The sequence below is a fragment of the Vombatus ursinus genome, unplaced genomic scaffold, assembly GCF_900497805.2.
Source record: "Vombatus ursinus unplaced genomic scaffold, bare-nosed wombat genome assembly UNPS02014859.1, whole genome shotgun sequence".
NCBI lineage: Eukaryota > Metazoa > Chordata > Mammalia > Diprotodontia > Vombatidae > Vombatus > Vombatus ursinus.
In genome coordinates, this window is record NW_020954637.1 from 3,507,115 (window position 1) to 3,526,108 (window position 18,994).

Sequence of the window (18,994 nt, forward strand, 5' to 3'; positions counted from 1 at the left end):
CCCTTAGAACACAGGATGTCAGAGCTGGGAGGGCCCTTAGAACACAGAGTGTCAGAGTTGGGAGGGCCCTTAGGACACAGGATGTCAGAGGTCATAAATAATCTAATCCAATCCCTTCATTTTACTAAGAAGGAAAGAGAGTAAGACACAGAACGGGGGGAAGTGTCAGGGATTTGCCCAGATCACCCAGATGACTCAATAACTACCGGAGCTTCTGCTGAACTGGGGGCTGATCCCACACCCACATCCCCCTCCCATGTGCTCCTTTCTCCTTGCCTTCCCATGAAGAAATAAACCAAAGGAAGTGGGTTTAAAGCAGAGTGTGAGAGATTTAGGATAGATACCAGGAAGTACTTCCTGACCTCAAGCTTAAGAAGTAGTGAAAGCTCCTACCCTGGAAATGTTTGTCCTGCCACTGCAGGCTCCTGGTCCCAGTGTGTAAATAACAGCTCTCACTGCCAGGCCCTTACCTCGGGAACTGCCTTCTCCTTATTTATTTCTTCATTCAGAGCAAGGAGGCTGTGGAACCATAGTAACTACTCATGGAGTTTGGGCTCTGTGTGTGTGTGTGTTGTACTTGTGTATGTGCAGGCAGACAGGTAGGGGAGTAGTGTTCCTCGGCCCCTGTAAGACACAGGAGCAGGAAGGAGGCAACTGTTGTCCTGGAGGGCAGAGAGCTGAGTCTGTGGGCTGGCCAGCAGAACAGGCAGCTCGGACAAGTCTCCAGTCCTCTCTCTGGCATCCGACTCCGGCCCTGCCCTTTACAATGGGCATCAGCCTAGGAGGGTGGTCAAGCCTGGGGAGGATGTTTCCTGGCAGCCCCCACCACCACTAAAACAGAGACCCGGCAGCTCAACCCCAGTTGGCCAGTATGAATGAAGGGAGGGGGGAGGGAAGAAAGAGGGAAATGTAAGAAAGAAAGGAGAAGATCAAACCAGAAGGAAGGAGAGTGTGGGCAGCAGGGGAAGGGAGACAGATTTCAGAGGTACTGGGAGAAACTGGATTTGGAACCAGGCAGATTTTAGCCAGCTCAAATCCTGGCTCGGTTACTTACTAGCTATGTGACTTTGGGAGAATCACTTAACATCTCTGAGGCTCACTGTCCTCCTCAGCAAAATGATTGGGATAAATGCTTTCTGAGCTTTGTACTCCACCATTCCCTGACCTCTAAGCATTGCGGGATTCCGCTGAGCCGGGCCTATGCCAGGTGGGGGCCTACTCGCCCTTCCCCTATCACCTCCCTTTGCCTTCTACTCAACCCCATCTCCCAACTTAACTTTTCTTTCCCCATCTTTGGGGCACAAGATTTGTGCTGGTTCAGGCCTGGAAATGCCAGAAATACCAGAAATTGAAGTCGTCTCTTTTACGGCAGCCACAGCACAAACCAACCAACACGATCCTGCTATTAGCCTCGATTAACTTGGAGAGAATTCAGTCCCCATGATGGCTGGAGCCCGCAGGCTCCCAGCCCCCAAAGCGGCTCCCACTGCCAGTCCAGAGCCGGGGCTCCCCACCCTGTCCCAGGCCCTGACCCCCAGAGTGTCCAGGATAAGGGAAGGGAGAGAGGTTGTCCAGTGGGGTGGGGGGAAGGATCCTGGAGCCTGAGCTTCAAGGTGGGAAGCATCCTTGTCTCCAAGCAGGCTGGAATGGAAGCTGCGTCCTGCCCCCAGGGCCCTGACCCTCCCTCCCTCTGGCCAGCAGGTCGGCCTATCCACAAAGGAGGGCACAGAAGAACCTACTGTTCCCTCCTGACCACGGCGACTACCCTCCGGGACAGCTGGGAAAGCAGGGCCGGGTGTCCCAGGAGATAATTGCCAACCACCAGGCCAATGGGCTGCCCCCAGCCGCCCCCACACACACAGACACCCCCAGTGAGAGACAGAAGGACAGTCACCACCACACAGAGCCCTACACACGGCCCAAGAAAAGGATAAGGTCACACACACCACGCCAGAGCCCCACAGTGTGCATATATACATAGATAAATCAAGTAATTTCTATAACTTTAAAAGATTACATTGTGCTTTCCTCAAAATAACTGTGAGGTAGGTGATGCAAGTAGTATTGTCCTCTTTTTACAAGATAAAGAAACTGAGGCACAGAGGACTTGCCCAGCTAGGGAGTGGTAGGATTAAAATTTAGTTCTCTTAATGCCCGGCCTGGTGTTTGTTTGTTTGTTATTTTTTCAGTGCAGATATAATACACACATTCACTCAAGAAAGAAACCCTCCTGTCACTGATACCCACAGTAAGAGAGTCCTCAGGGACGTGGTTCCTGGTAGGACAGAGACACACCCAGTTACAGGTCCACTCGAGGTTAAGGGAAGTCACAGAACTTACAAACACATCCCCTTCAACATACAAACAGAAACCACATAGGTTCTAGCCCTCACGGAGCCCAGCTTGCAGCAATAGGCATTTTTTTGTTCTTCTGGTTCGAATACTCCTTGTCTTAACATCACTCCAGCTCAGATGGTCTATAAGTCATAAGGTCACAGAAATAAAACTCGCCTGTGGTAAGTAGCATGGGAGGGATGGGTTAGCCCAGCCACTGTGTCCTATTTCCCTTTTTCCTGGCCACCTATATAGGTTGAACTATAATGGTTTCTAAAATCCCTTCCAACTCTGAAATTCTACAATTCTGGGTAAATCAGTTAATCTCTCTGTAGAATAATTATCTTTCCCTAAAATCCTCCCTTGCCTTATCGAGATATGGAGATGTTCCTGGGCTCTCAACACCTATGGGGGTAAGCTCTATCAGGTCTCGTAAAGGTGGGAAGGCTTTGAGTCTGGACCAGTGATGAAATAGGTGCCTATCACCCAAGGACCAACCTACCTAAGTGTTGTGAGCAAGGGAGTGGAAGGGGAGAGAAGGGTAAGTTCACAGAATCATGGAACTTCAGAGTTGGAAAGGACTTTAGTAATAATCTAATCCAATCCACACCCGGGGTGGGGGGATCCCTCTACTACATACCTAACCTGGCCCTTTACAACTAACTCAACAAATAACCATCCAAGTTTGCATGGTATAAACTTGGGATCATTCACCAACCTTGTCACTTTCTAAATGTTCTCCAGTTTTTCAATGTCCTTTCTTTTTTTTCTTTCCTTTTTTAAAAAAATATTATTTATTTTTAGTTAAAACTGCTAATAATTTCTTTTTTGGCTAGGCAGTTGGTGTTAAGTGACTTGCCCAGGGTCACACAGCTAGTGTCATGTGTCTTCAATGTCCTTTCTTCCTAAAATGAGGTGCTCACCCCTCCCCGTTGGTGCTGAGGTGGGGAGGTCTATGGATACAGAGAGTTGCACATGCTATCAGACAAGGTCATGGCATCCACTGGTTTTGCTTAGCTTTTTCTTTGTTACAAGAGAAGGTTCATTTGTGGGGGTGAAGATGAAGATAGATAAGGCTAGGTAGGATATAAAAGCAAAAGTCAGTCATAAAACTTATTTTAAAACGTGGAACCCAGAGCTGAACACAATACTCCAGAGGAACTCTGACAAGCTCAGGAATGGATTAGCTTGCAGGGCTACCATATCACATTATCAGTTCACTTTGAAGTGGTCCACTAAAGCCCCCAGATCTTTTTCAGACAAGCTTCTGTCTAATCATGGGCTCTTCCCATTGTGAAGCCTAATTTTTTTAACCCTAGAGTAAGAAGTTATATTTATCCTTTTTTCTTATCATCTTAGGGTTCTAAACTTGATAAATTTCAGGGAGTCTAAGAACTTAGATGGGGAAAAAATGACATTTTTATCTTAACTAACCTTTGGTTTCCTTTATAATCCTCTGTACTTGATTATATGCATTTAAAAGCATGATTCTGAGAAGGGCTTCACCCATAGGTTTCATCAGACTGCCCAAGCAAGGGACAGACTACCCAAGACGCAGACAAGACTATATTAGCTTCACTTTAATGTTCTAGGTTAAGATCTTTTTGAATCCTGACTCTCTCATCCAGAGTGTTATCTCTCCCTCCCACCTTTGAGTCACTGACAGGTTTGAAAAGGAAGGAGCCATCTATGTCTTTAGCTAGGTCATTGATAAAAACGTTAAAGACAAACAACCAAGCAAAAAGCACAAGGTGAATCACAGATTCCTGGGGCACTCCACTGCAGACCTCCTCCCAAGCTGAATTCATGACATTAATTCTTCGGATGTGGGAATCTGGCCAATCTGGAATCCATCTGGGTTCTTCTCTAGCCCACATTTCTCCAGCTTTTCCACAACAATAACAGCAGAGACTCAAGGAACCCACTGTCTGCACTAGACACCCCTCCACTTTGTCCCTGTCCCCTCGCCAACACCTCCCAAGTACTTCTGGGCATCACATTTTAGGGAGGGCACCGACAAGTGGAGGAGAGTGTCCAGAGGTGGGAAACCAGGATGGGGAAAGGCCCCTGAGACCACACTGTATGAGGCCTGGTTAGGGGAACTGAGGGTGTTGACATGGAGAAAGCCTGGGGCAGGGGCCAAGGGCCAAAGGGAAGGGGGGAAGATCCGAACTAAAAGGGGCCAATTTTGGCTCAATATCAGGAAAAACTTTCTCACAAGGAGAGCTGTCCCGCAGTGAAGTGGGCCGCCTTGGGAGATGGTCTGCTCCCTGTCACGGCAGGGCTTCCAGCCAAGGCTGAGCAACCACTTGACCGGTGTGTTATGAAGGGCCTTGAATTAGACAAGATGGCCACTGGATCCTTTCCAACTCCAAAATTCTTAGATTCTGTAAAAGCAGCCTTTTCGTATCTCTTTCCATGGGCCCTGGGTCAAAAAAGCAAATACCTTTCTCCCCCAGGACACAGAAAGTCAGGAGATACCTAGGATGGGAGGAGGAGCTTGGGGACCTTTCAGGAGGCATACAGTGGGGCAGACAGGGCAATAGGAAGACTTTCGGTCACTGTCCCAAAGGGAGGAACGAAGCGGGAGAGGAATGGGGAAAGAAAAGAAAAGGGAGGCCAGCCAGCACCCAAGTCAGGAAGCAAGAGGCAAACTGCCTTCTACCTCAGCCCATGACCAGGTCCACTCCCCTAAGGACTGACTCAGACACCTTCCTCTTTGCCCTTCCCTCTCCACCACCAATGAAACTGAAGACCCATTAATAGAAAGAGGGCTAAAGTTGAGTGGGAAGAGCTCTGGGTTAGAAGCCTGGCCTTGGCATTCTTTCACTGGCTGGTTGACTCTGGGCAAGTCTCTTCAACTAATTGAGCGTAGGTGTTCTAATCAGTTAAATGGAGATTATAATCCTTTCACTACCTGTCTGGCGGCTATTGTAGTCCAGTCGTGTCTGACTCTTCATGACCCCATTTGGGATTTTCTTGGCACAGACACTGGAGTAAAATTGCCATTTTCTTCTCTAGCTCATTTAGCCGATGAGAAAACTGAGGCAAACAGGGTTAAGTGACTTGGCCAGGGTCACACAGCTAGTAAGTGTCTGAGGCTGGATTTGAACTCAGGAAGACGAGTCTTCCCAGTTCCAAGCCCAGTGCTCTATTCACCACCCTACCTGTCCGGTGGGCATTGTAAATTTTCAAATGCTACGTAAATGTGAGCTAGAAGTATCTTTTGTTATCAAAATGAACCAATCTGATTCAGACGATGCTAGAACTGACAGGGAACTTGAAAGACACTTTTATCCAAGACTCTCATTTTACAAAACAGGAAATCGAGATGCAGGGGTCTTAGGGGAGACTTGCCCAAGGTCTCACAATGCTGTGGCAAAAACTCTTAACTAGTTTTCCAGTGTGTTTGAAGACTGATGGTCTTATATCATATAATGTGCCCCAAGAGAGGCAGTGTAGTATAAAGGTTAGGCCAGCAGACCTAACCTTGGAATCCTGGTCCCCACACTTAGTAACTGTAAGTTTGGACAAACTGCTTAATATCTCTCAACCTGTCTCACCTGTAAAATGGGTATAATATTTACACTGGTATTTTGTGGAAAGTGCTTTTACAGTTGAAAAGCACTATAGAAATATGAGTTATTACTATAGTAACCTCTCTCAGGGAGCCAAGTGTCTTGTAACAAGGGACCCTCTGGAGACAGTGCCTTAACCCAAATAAGTAGCCACATCAGAACTTTTAGGCATTGTAGTAGGCTGGTAGAAGGGGGATATTTTTAAGTAGGTGGCTTTTGGGATCCCTCATGTCACTGTGGAGGTGACCACCAGTCCTTCCTACATATAGATCCAGTCCTGTTTCCCTCCTGACCTTCCTTCCCTAGGTGATATCAGCATAGTGGGCTCTGGGAGACCCTGAACAAAGTGGGGAGGGAGGTTACATAGGGAGAAAGGGACGGACCCACCTTCCCCTTTTATGCCCTAACAGGGACCCGAGAAGCAGCCTTCGTCTACGCCATCTCCTCTGCAGGGGTAGCCTTCGCTGTGACTCGGGCCTGCAGCAGCGGGGAGCTGGACAAGTGTGGCTGTGACCGGACCGTGCATGGGGTCAGCCCGGAGGGTGAGTGCCAGGGGGCAGGGGGAAGGAAAACCTGGGGTTGGGGGGGGTAGGGGAGGGGTTCTATCAGCCAGCAAACCACCAGGAGGGTCCTTCCTGGAATGGCCTTCTTGGGGAAGTGAGCACAAAGGGACCCCCCCCAAGGCAAAGCCTCACCCTTGCCCACTCCGCCCACTTTAGGCTTCCAATGGTCAGGCTGTTCAGACAACATTGCCTACGGAGTGGCCTTCTCCCAGTCCTTTGTGGATGTCCGAGAGAGAAGCAAAGGGGCTTCCTCCAGCCGGGCTCTCATGAACTTGCACAACAATGAGGCTGGAAGAAAGGTAAGTGCTCCCCAGTCCCTGCCCCCTCCCCATGCTCTGAGGCTCCAGGCAGAGGACGGATGCTCCTGTTCCTCTGGGGACCTAGACTGGTGCCATCCCTGACCTGTCGGAGTGGCCCACAATATCCGATCGTCGCTCCTTTCTGACTCTCCACACACTCCCACTATATCCCTCATTCATCTTTGCCTGCCCCAACTTTCTCTTTCATCACCTTCCCAAGCCAGCTGCGCCAGTCTGGGCCCTAGATGTACCCCTCCCCTCCTTCCCTTGGACCCTCAGACATCCCGTCTACATTTCCCTCCACCCAGGCATCCCCCAAACTCTCATTCAGAAGATATTCCCCACCATGTCCTCCTCCCCACAGACATATTCCCATTCCTCAAATACCACCCCCCAATACCTCTAGGCCTCAGTTTCTTTATCTGTAAAATAAGAGGGCTGGACTAGCTGAAAATGGCCAGCTGTAAATCCGATAATGAGAGACGTCTCTGTTCTCTGCTCACATCTGCACGCCGCCTTGTCTTCACCTCCCCTCGGACCCCTAGCTCCCCCGCCTCTCTCTCCCATCGGCACCCGGATGACCCATGCTTTCCTCTCCACCCCTAGGCCATTCTGAACCACATGCGGGTGGAATGCAAATGCCACGGCGTGTCGGGCTCCTGCGAGGTGAAGACCTGCTGGAAGGCCATGCCCCCCTTCCGCAAGGTGGGCCACGTCCTCAAGGAGAAGTTTGACGGGGCCACGGAAGTGGAGCAGCGGCGAGTGGGCTCCTCCAAGGCCCTCGTGCCCAGGAACTCCCAATTCAAGCCGCACACGGACGAGGACCTGGTGTACCTGGAGCCGAGCCCGGACTTCTGCGAGCACGACGCCCGCAGTGGCGTTCTGGGCACCTGGGGCCGCCAGTGCAACAAGACCTCCAAGGCCATCGACGGCTGCGAGCTGCTGTGCTGCGGCCGCGGCTTCCACACCTCCGAGGTCGAGGTGGTCGAGCGCTGCAGCTGCAAATTCCACTGGTGCTGCTTCGTCAAGTGTCGTCACTGCCACCGGCTGGTGGAGACACACACGTGCCGGTGATCCCCGGCTCCCCGGGCCCCGCCAGGGACGCAGACCGAGGAACAGAGAGACGATGGACGGAGGGGAGACATAATTTAAAGGCCACGACTCCCCCCTCAAGAAAAAGATGCTGGTTGTATTTTTTTTAATGTCTCCATAGTATTTATTACAGAGGTCAGAGGCCCAGGCCCAGGGCATGCCCTGATCCCCACCTCTCACCAGCTGATCTGAAGGACACCGGCCCCCCATTAAGCCTCCTCAAGCTAGTGTTTTCTGTGCCTATTGTAGATGCAGACTTTTCAGACTTTCAGGGAGAAACACATACAAATAACCACAACGGCCAGGCTTCCATGCTCCCTGATGTGTCTGTGGGGAAGGAGAGCGACGTGAAGGAAGGCCCCCTAACCCTTCGGGTTTCTTTGGGGAGCCACGGGCAGTGAGCTGGAAGCTGCTCAGAGACCCTCTTTCCTGTCTCAGGAGCCTCTGGAGCGGTAGCAGTGTTCCTGCTGGGGACAGTGGCCCAGATCTAGGAGCCTCCTGGCTGAACTGATGGAGCATCGCATAGCTGGTACCATCCCGCAATCACAGTATGTCGGGGTTGGAAGACACCCTGGGGATCAATGAGTCTGATGCCCTCTGTTGACAGAGGAGGAAACGGAAATCCAGGAAACAGCTTGTCTGAGACCACACAGCAAGTGACCAAGCCGGGGCCAGAGCCCAGGTCTCCCCATTCCAAGTCCAAGGATTTCACTGCCCCGCAACCCCCGTGGAACTACTGACCTACTGACCCCGATGAGAAGAGACCCTGAAGAGCTTACATCAGGGGTATGCGCCCTGAAGGCAGAGCCAGCAGCAGCCCCCGGCCCATCCTACACCCTCTTCCCTCCAAACCTTCCCGTAACCAGAGGTTAAAAGAGGTGAGAGGGATCTCAGAATCCTGGTCTTATACCTTCAGTTTAAAGATGAGGAAACTGAGGCCTGGAAAGGTCAAGCTACTTTCCTAAGTTCACACAGGCAGTAATCCTAATTCACATCTTAGAGAACCTGGATCCTTCCCAAGATGCTTTTCCAATGGATGGGAAGCATAGGGAGGTATCATTATCTCCACTCCAAAGACAAGGAAGGGGAGGCCCAGGAAGGGCCTCTCACCAAAGGTCACACAGTGAGTCCGTGTTAGGGACAGAACCAGGGACAGGTCTCCTGATTTCTAGACCTTCAGTCATTTCAGTCATGCCAGACTCTTCGTGAGCGTATTTGGGATTTCCTTGGCTGAGATACTGGAGTGGTTTATCGTTTCCTTCTCCAGCTCACTTTACATGATGAGAAAACTGAGGCAAACAGGATTCAGTGACTTGCGCAGAGCCACACAGCTATTAAGTGTCTGAGGTCGGATTTGAACTCAGGCCTTCCTGACTTCAGGCTCGGTACTCTATCCACTCTGCCACCAAGCTGCCCTGGTTTCTAGTCCTAAACTTCCATTATACCCCAAGGCTTGGGCATGGATATTTTGGTTCTACCTCTGGCCTCTGGGCCAGCTCTAGGGAGCAGAGGTCGTAGGGGGAGAGGAGAACAAGGGGCCAAAGAACAGACTGAAGACTGGGGCACCGTCCACCCCCAGGCTGAGGGAGAAAGGTTTGCATGAAAGATTGAAAGTTGTTCCCAAGGGATATATTTGCAGCCCAGCCACCAATGCCCACAGCCTACTTAGGAGACGGCGAGCCCTGTTCTCTCTGCCTCCCCTATCTCTTTGGGGGGTGGGAGGGCTGCACAGGGGCTTAGCCAGCATTCAGGCCTCTCTAGCAGGTCAGCATCTGTCCCTCTGCCAAGTGTCCTGTCTGGCCCCTCTCTCCCCCTCCGTGTCCCTTTCTTGGGGTGGGACAGGACAGCCACGAAAGGAATGAGTCAGCAAAGACCATCCTTCACAAAGGACTGACTCCCTTCTAGGCAAAGGGGAAAAAACCATGGGACTGGTACTAAATCCCATCTGAGCCAGGCCTGAAGAGGCCCTGGGACTAGGGAATATGGGGAGAATGGCGAAGGGAGGAACGTTCTGCAGAGAACTAGGGCACATCTGAGATGTGACAACTCAGCTGGACTGTCATCTTTCCCCCAATATCCCCAGCACTCAGGCCTCTGCCTACAAAGAGCAGTGGGGTTCTCCAAAGAGCATCCACTTGAATGGGAACCCCAACAACAGACCCCAGCCCATCCCCATTGAAGGGGCTGCCTGCGATAAATGACACCCTGGGAACCGCGCCTTAAAGAGAACAAACAAAAACCAAACCACTTTCCAACCTGGGTCCCTCTCTTCATCTCTTTTTCTAGGCCCCCCAGCTCGGCCCCTCACCAGGCCAAAGGGGACCTTAAATACAAATTGTCAGAGCTGGGACAGGCCTCAGAACGTAGAATGCCTGAGCAGGAAGGTCTTGTGCCCTCCGCATTTTACAGAAGAGGAAACTGAGGCCCAGAGAGAAGTGATTTCCCAGAGGTCACAGAGCAAAGAGTTCGAAGCCTGGCCTTCTCACGCCCAGCCCGGGTGCCTTCCCCTGATGCCTCTAATTCTAGTTCAGGGGCTCTGAACTGTGTGTTCTCAGCTCTAGCCTGAGGCATGTAGACAGAGTCTTCCCAGGGCCTTGCGGTTTCCTGCCCCACGTTCCCCAGCTTGCTCAGGGAGGGTCAGCAACCTCAGGCCCTGGGCCAAGTTTTCTGCTCATTGTCCATCTAGGAAAGAGGCCAAAGCTGAAGGAGATGCTGCAGATAGACGCTCTTGGTGCACGGCCCTGGCTTGGCTGTGGATGAAAGATGGACTACGTAAATGTCACTGCAACATCCCGAGCCCCCTCAGCTCTGTCTGGCTCCGCTCAATTGTGTCCTTCGGCCCCAGAAGGGGACGGGGGCAGGGAGGGGATTACTTATTTATGGAGCAGTCGGATGCAGCCAGCAGTGAGCCTGCGAAAGGAGTGTCTGGGACCTCCCTTCCTTCAGACAAAGGGGTCTGTCCGATGGGCACCACACTCAACACCAATGAACTCACCAAGGTCTACTCCGTGGATCAAAGTCTCCCCTGCCATGGAGAGGTCATCTAGTCCCCATGATGCCTGGACTCCTCTCAGGTGCCTACGACCCCACTCCCAAGCAACCTGAAGTGGGACCCTGAATGTCTGCTTCCCACGGTCCATGGAGACCTCAGGAATGCACCTGGTTTAGGGCAGATCTCACGTACCTTCCCTACACACAATCTCATTTCCCCCCTGTCAATGATTCCCTTATGTACCAGCCCACTTCCATTGTGTGCCCCAGCCCACCCTCCACTCTAAGGTGGTAACCCAATCTCCACAGAGGTGAGAGATGAGGTACCCACACTGTCTGAAGACCTGGGCTGACCTCCACCCTTCCTTGGATCCTGAAGAGATGGCAGCCATGTCCAGTCCTGCCTGCCCATGCCTGGGAGCTTTTCTCCCAAACTGTGGCCTAGGTGGGGCTAGTTCATGCCCTGCAGTCCCACACCAAGGTCATTACCCTCTCTCCCCAGCTCTGTTTCTGCCAACTGGTCCTCACAAATCAAGATACGGTCAGATTTTCCAATGACTTCTCAATGCCTGGTGGGTGCCCACTCCACCAATTTCCTGCACGGATGGGGACCAAGTGAAAGGGCCTAGCCAAAGTACAGGATACATCTATCCTCTGGCCTGGGTCCATCCAAGGAACTCCTTGCTGTGTTCAAGGAATTGGCATAGTTTGTCTGACACCAACGCCCACCCATGCCTTGTGGAAAGGGGAGGGAGGAAGAGAATGCTCCATTTCCTGGAAGGGGTACCATAAAATCTGGATGCTGCTACCCTCCTCCTGCCGTCCCCTCCTCCTAAGGATCCCAAAACCTTGTTTTTATACTTAATTGCCAGGCTAACCTGACAATTCGGGGGGGAAACAGTCGGACTCACATTGTAGTGGTGTTCACTATAAAAATGGTTATTTCTTTAACTAGGGTGTGTGGCTGTGACTTTGTCGGGGTCTGGGAATGTGGCAGGACAGAAAGCAGGCATCAGACCTGACCCTGAAGAATCCTATCGGGTCCAGAGCTGGGCTGTAGATCAGAAACCCAGGCCTGGGCTTGATCAGCAGTGACAAAGAATCCACCTTGATGTAACCTGAGGGACCCCTCCCCAACCAGCTTCATTCAGCTGCTAATGCCTGAACTTCTACCCTTAGTGAGTCATTCTTTGTACACAGAGCACTGTCTCCTGCTTTAATGTGGGGGGGGGGGGGGGAAGAGCTGCTCATTTAGTGAAGAGAGGTAGTCCAGGATGCTGGAATCGCCCCGTTGTATAGAATGAAATTCTCTCTCCCGCCTCCAGAGCGGAGAGGTACCAGTGGACTGAGTGCCTGGCCCAAATCAGGGCTTATAGCTTGATTCATGTGACATTAAAGAGCAAAGGGCTTGGAATCACCAGACTTGGATTCGAATTCCAGTTCTGACACACAGGAGGCAAGGTGATGCAGTGGGACAGCATGACTTACCTGGAGCACTGGAAGTGATTTCTGAACAGAGCTCAGCCTGACGTCTGGCACATAGCGGGGGCTGTAGAAATGCTTCTTGACTGACTCTAGAGCCGGTGTTTCCTTTGATGCAGGAATGATGGTAGCTCCTTACCACTCTAGGGGGCTTCACGTGCAGGGCCCCCGAGAAGGAGGCAGAGCACAGCGGATTAGACCCCTTCTCTAGTGGGGAAGGACTTCAGGGCCACCGTGTTCGACCCTTACGGCACAGGAATGCCCTACCCTGTACCCCTGACAGGTGGTCATCCAGCCTTGGCTTGAAGACCTCTGGGGAAGGAGGACTCCCCTGCACAGGCAGCCCATTCCCCCGGGGCTGTGCCGAGCTTCCTGATCGAAGCCTTTCCTGAAGTCACCGAAACCTGCCTCCGCTGCTTCCCCCCCACCCCCTCCCTCCACTGCTCCTGGCTCTGCCCTCGGGGGCCAGACCCAACACCTATAAACCTCCTCCATTGGATGACCCTTCTAGAACCTGAACACTGCTATCATTTCTCCCCAGTCTCCTCTTCTCCAGGATAAATATCCTCAGTTCCTTCAAATGGGCATCCAGTGAATTAGGCTCAAAGCTCCTCACCATTTGGGTTCCCCTCCTCTGGACCCAGTCCAGATTTTTACTGTGCTTCCTCAAAGACCTGAACACAACACCGCAGATGTGGTCTGACCAAAGGGGAGGGCAGCAGGACAATTCCCTCCCCAGCCCTGCACACGACTCATTCCTTAATGGGACCTACAATCACATAGCTAGCTAGAGGCCAAGGCAGACACCTAGAACTCGGGTCTCCTGACTCCTGGAGTAAAAGGCTGTTTCCAATTTCCATTCATGCATAAGAGTGTGCTTCCCTTCACACACTCCAGTCCCGAGCCTTCCCCTGAACTCCATCCCACTCCACATTTCTGCAGGATCCTCTGCACCCCCATCCCCCACAGCAAAATGGAAGTTCCTTCAAGGAAGAGACTATTTTTCATCATTGTCTTTTCTCTCCCGTGCCTAGCACAATGTAGTGCTGAATAAATAATTATAACTAGCATTTACATAGTACAGTAAAATTTGCAAAGAGCTTTACAAATATTATCTCATTTGGTTCTCACCATAACCCTGGGAGATAGGGACAATTATGATCCCCATCTCAAGGAAGAGGAAATTGAGGCAGGCTTAGAAATGAAGTGACTTGCCCAGAGTCACACAGCTACTAAGTGTCCAAGGCTCAAATTTAAATTCAGGTCTTCCAGGTCCAGTGTTCTATCCACTGCGCTGTCTAGCTGGTATTCAATATTCAGTTCAAAGGTCTGTGGAATGAATGATTAGATGAAAGATGAACGGTCACATTCCTTCTAGGAAAGTGTAAAACTGGGCCAGCATTCTTCTCCAAAGGATGAAGGATCTTTCAAAACTGGCTCATCGTAAGTAGTGTATATAAAAAGGAGAATTCTACATTAAGCCACAGTCCATTTCAATTTGATCAACAAGCAGTTATCAGGTTGTTACTACCTACCAGGGACTATGCAAGCTAAACACTGGGGGTCAAAGAAAGGCAAAACGCATTCCTGGCCATCAAAGAAAGAAACTTCCCATGGGCGAGACAAGATGTAAATAACGAGATCACACAAGATGTGTGCAGGGTAGATGAAAAGCCATCTGACAAGGAAAGACACTCACATATGGAGGGACCAAGAAAGGTCTCCTGCAGAAGGTGAGATTTAAGCCGAATTGTGAAAGGAGACAGGGAAGCTAAGCTTGGAGGTGAAGGGGCAGAGCATTCTAGGTGTGGAGATGGAAATGGACTTTTGTGTTTGAGCAACTGGGAGTAGGCTAATGTAACTGGATCATATAGTGTGTGGAGGGGAGTGCCATGTAAAAAGTCTGGAAGGGAGGAAGTGGCAGAATTATAAAAAGTTTTAATTTACAAACAGATGATTTTCTATTTGATTCTGGAGGAAATCGGGAACCATAGGAGTTTATTAAAGGGGTGGGGTGTATGGTGTATGGTGTGTGTGTGTGTGTGTGTGTGTGTGTGTGTGTGTGTGTGTGTGTGTGACAGAGAGAGAGAGAGAGAAGTGGAGAGAGGAGAGGAGAGAGAGAGGACAGAAGTAGAGAGAGAGAGGTAGAGAAAGAGAAATGGAAAGAGAGAGAAGGAGAGGGAGAGACGGGGGAGAGAGAGAAGTGGAGAGAGAGGGAGAGAGAGAGAAGTGGAAAGAGGGAGGGAGGAGAGAAAGAGAAGTGGAGAGAAAGGAGAGAGAGAGAAGGAGAGAGGTGGAGAAAGAGAAATGAAAAGAGAAGGAGATGGTGAGAGAGAGAAGTGGAGAGAGAGAAGAAAAGTGGAAAGAGGGGGAGAGACAGAAGTGAAAAGAGAGAGGGAAGAGAGAGAAGTGGAGAGAAAGAGAGACAGAAGTGAAGAGAGAGAGAGGAGGGAGAAAAAAGTGGAGAGAGAGAGGAAAGAAGTAGAGAGAGAGAGAAGGAGAGAGAGGAGTAGAGAAAGAAAGGGGGGGATCACTTTAAGCAGCTGGAGTAGAAAGAGACTTCAGACAGGGAAACCAGTTAGAAGGTACTGCAGTAGTCCAGGCATGAGATAAGAGTCTGAAGTAGGGTAGTGGCTGTATGAATGGACAGAAGACATAAATGAGCACTGTTATGAAGATAGAAAGACAAGAGTTGGCACCAGACTGGACTGGCTATGTGGGGTGAGTGTGAGTTAGGAATGGATTTTGAGCCTAGGTGACTAAGTGGAGGGTAGTGCCCTCCACAGTAATAGGGAATTTTGGAAGGGTGGAAGGTTTAGGGGAAAGGTCATGGATTCCGTTTTGGGCATGTGTTTGATATGTCTACCAGACATCCAATTCAAGTTGTCCAATAGGCAGTTGGGAATGAGTGACTGCAGCTCAGCGGAGAGAAGACTACATCTGTAGGTCTTGGAATTATCTGCAGAGAAACAATAATTGAACCTATGGGAGCTGATAGGATCATTGAGCGAAAAGAGAAGGGAATCCAAGGCAAAGCATTGGAGAATATTTGAGAACACACTTAATGGGGATGACACGAAAGAACCAGCAGAGGAGACTGGAAAGGAGCCCCCAGAACGCTTAGAGGGATAGGAGAGCTGTGATTCACTGATTCTGGGTGCTGATTCATGGGTTAGGCGGCCCTGGAGATAAACAGACAAAGACATGACAAATAGCACTTCCTCTCGAGAAGTTCACACAGCTAGGTATCATCCCAGAACTGGGGGAGTCCAGGAAAGCTTTATGGAGGGTGGAGCCCTGGACCAAGCCTAGAGAAGGCAGAGAGAGAGCAGGACAAAGACAGGCTGCGTGATCAGCTCCTGCCTAAGGGAACAGCCGCATTTTTGTGAGAGGTGGCGCTGGCGCCAGGACAGTATTGGTAAGGAGGAGCACCCAGGGGGAAGTGCTGTGGGTATTCACAGAAATGACCTGGCATTTTTGTCTTGAGATTTGGAATTAAATAGATGTAGGGTCACACAGGGGCAGCTCGGCTTGGAACTGGAAGACTCCTCTTCCTGAGTTCAAATCTGGCCTCAGACACTTACTAGCTGGGTGACCCTGGGCAAGTCACTTCACCCTGTTTGCCTCAGTTTCCTCATCTGTAAAACGAGCTGGAAAAGGAAACGACAAACCACTCCAGTGTCTTTGCCAAGAAAACCCCAAGCAGAGTCACAAAGAGTCAGACACAACTGAACAACAAAAGGTCCTTTTAGGGTCACACAGTGAGTAAGTATCTGAGGCTCGATTCGAACTCAGACCTTCCTGACTCTAGGCCCAGCACCCTGTCCACTATAGCATGAGCTGCCTCTTATGGGCACCCCCCAACCTTATACACACTGCCATTTATATTCTCCAAAGGGCTTTCATGTCATCTCGAGCCTCCAAATAGTCCTTTAAAGTAGTTAGGGTAGGCCCTGTGATGCCCATTTCACAGATGCCTCAAGTCACACAACATCAACATCACCAGTGGGGCCAAGATTAAAATCCAAGTCTCTCCCATTTACACTCCAATGTCTCTTCTTCTGTGAAAGCCAAGAAATGAAGAATGGGCTACAGGGGAGAAACTGAAGGGAAGACTGAGAGACCAAAAGAGAGAGTGGGGGGGATGGACGGGCACAGACGGGACAGGAGAATGAGGGAACAGTGAGAGATAGCTGGGAGGCTAAGGGAACGTGGAGAGACTGACAAACATGGACCATAGGTTTAGAACTGGAAGTGATCTTAATTTAAGTGAATTTAAATTTAGAGCTAGAATAGACCATTGAATTCACCTCCCTCATTTTACAGATGAGGAAACTGAGGCTGGGAAAAGGTTATGTGACTTGCCCAGGATCCCACAGCTAGGAAGTGTCTTCAGCCAGGATTTGAACTCACATCCTCCTGATGTTCTATCTACTACCACACCCAGCTGCCTCTGACCAATACGAAGGGCAGAGATAGAGAGAAAGAGAGAAACAAATCCCAGAGACGGGGTGGGGGTCAGGGGGAACTGAAAAACAGAGTAAAGATTAAAGACTAGAGAGGGGGAGACTGGTGAGTCCCCCAGCAGCACATGTGACTTCAGTCAGAGCATCCAGGAGAAAGTCTAGGAGATAAAGGGATACAAGTGAGGGACTGTCTAGGGAAACTTCGGGATAAAGAAAATGGGTAAGTCTGAAGAATGGGTGGGTTAAAGAAGGGACAGAGATGGAGGGGGAACTACAGTGACTGACCAGTGACGTTAGTGGGGAGGAGGGGAAGGTGCAAAGGAAAGGGGCTACAGGTGTAGGGGGCCCAGCCTCCTAGTAAAAGGAGAAAGTGCTTCACTCCAGGGAGGAATAAGGTGAGGAGTATTATGGGGGAGGGGGCTGCGGAGCCAGAGAACAGAGAACAGAGATGACATCATGAGCTGCTCACCCTCGACCCCAGGCCTCCTTGCCAACCCCATAACCCCCAACCTGCTGGGGCAGGGAGGGGGGGGAACCTGTAGGCGCCGACAGGGGAGAAAGATGGGACTCTTCACAGACTGGAGGCAGGCTCTGACCCTGGGCCAGGGCACCAAGGTCCAAATGGCACCGTGCCCACCAGGGACGAGGAGGGAGGAAAGGCCCCCTCCTGCCCCAAACCCGGGCCCACGGCAGCTCCTCGGGCCCCACTTCGGAGGCAATTAGCAGCCCAGCTGAGCTAATCCCCCTGCCAGCCCTTCCAACATAAACAGGGCAGCCTGCTTGGGCCCGGCCCCTGGGTGCACACTCGCCTCCCTGTTTGCTGAGGGGGGCCAGGCAACACAGGCCAAGAATAACAGCAGTAACCCCGAGCCTTCTTCAGGTTAAGAGGCAGGCCTGAGGCTCAGCTTGGCTGCTCAGGCCCGGAGAAAGGCAGCCTCTGTTCCTAGACCCAGGGCCGGCTTGGGGGGAAGGAGCTGGGAGAGAGGCCGGGACACAAGGAGCCGTGTATTCGGGGGCTGAAGAGCTGGGGGCAGAGATGGGGCAGAGAGCGGAAGAGAGGGCCCCTCCTCCCTATTTTAAACAGCACCTGCAAGGTCAGAATGCCCCCCATTACTTCCTCCTCCCCTTGACCATTCCCCAACCAGGCCAAGATGCCCACCCCATCCCAGCTAAGGAATCAGATGCAGCCTGGCATAGTCGCCAAAGTGCCACCCCCAAGTCAGGAAACAGAGAGGCAAAGGCCAGTCCAGAGCTCACGAGTCGTAGAATCCTGGGCACTGATTTCCTTTTCTCGCATCTGTTGGTTTTTTTCTTTTTTCATTTGTAAACTCAATTTAATAAGTACTATTAAATGACTACTCTGTGCGAGGCACTGTGCTACTTGCCTGTGATCCAAAGAGGAGAATTCTCCCTACCCTCAAGTCGTTTACATTCTACTGGTAATAAATAAAGATCAATAAATACAGAACAGATACAAAGAAAATCAAGGTACTGGGTGAGTAGTGTGGAAACTACTGGGGTGATCCTGGTAAGGCCTCAGGCCTGAAGTAGAGTTTGAGCTGAGGAATGGCGGAGGGAGGGATTCCAAGGGGCCGAGCAGATGGCAGGGCATTCTAGACACAGCTTAGACAAAGGCCTAGAGGTGAGAGTCTGAATGTCTCGTACCAGGAACAGAAGTGGAGACAAATAGTAATAATCATATTGGCACAACCTATCTCTCAGGACTATTTGGGGAAAGGTCTTTGGGTTTTTTCCATTGTAAAGCCCCCCCAGAAATGGGAGCTGCCATTCACACCAGAGAATTTACACTCAGAAGCCCAGGACTGGGCTAGGGTGAGACCCTCAGCTATCATCTGGTCCAGCCCACCCCTGTCTCTGCGACATTCCTGACCAGGCTTCTCCACCCAGTGATGGAGAACTCACTCTTTCCAAAGGCAGCCCCTTCAACTTTAGAACGATTCTCAGGGTTAAAAAAGAGCTTTCATCCACAGAGCAAAAATCTATCTTCCTGCGACATTCCCCTCTTGGTCCTGGTTTTGTCCTCCAAAGCCAAGTGAAATGAGTCTATCGCCTCTTCCATATTTTGTCCCTCCAAATGTTTGATGACAGAGACTGTCTGAACCCATCCCCCACCCCACCTCACCCCAAGTCTGTACATTCCCAGCTCCTCCAGAAAAAGAACGCAGCAA

At 50.9% G+C, this 18,994-nt stretch overlaps 1 protein-coding gene across 1 annotated transcript in view; it reads left to right on the forward strand.

The window, feature by feature from the left end:
- The window catches only part of WNT4 (Wnt family member 4), a 48,047-nt gene extending 38,953 nt beyond the window's left edge, over positions 1–9,094 (forward strand). The window contains exons 3-5 of the mRNA XM_027841338.1: positions 6,323–6,454; positions 6,632–6,774; positions 7,381–9,094. Of these exons, the coding sequence (XP_027697139.1) occupies positions 6,323–6,454; positions 6,632–6,774; positions 7,381–7,848 (743 nt within the window). The 3' untranslated portion in view covers positions 7,849–9,094. The remainder of the gene's footprint in view (positions 1–6,322; positions 6,455–6,631; positions 6,775–7,380) is intronic.
- The last annotated feature ends 9,900 nt before the right edge of the window (positions 9,095–18,994 follow it).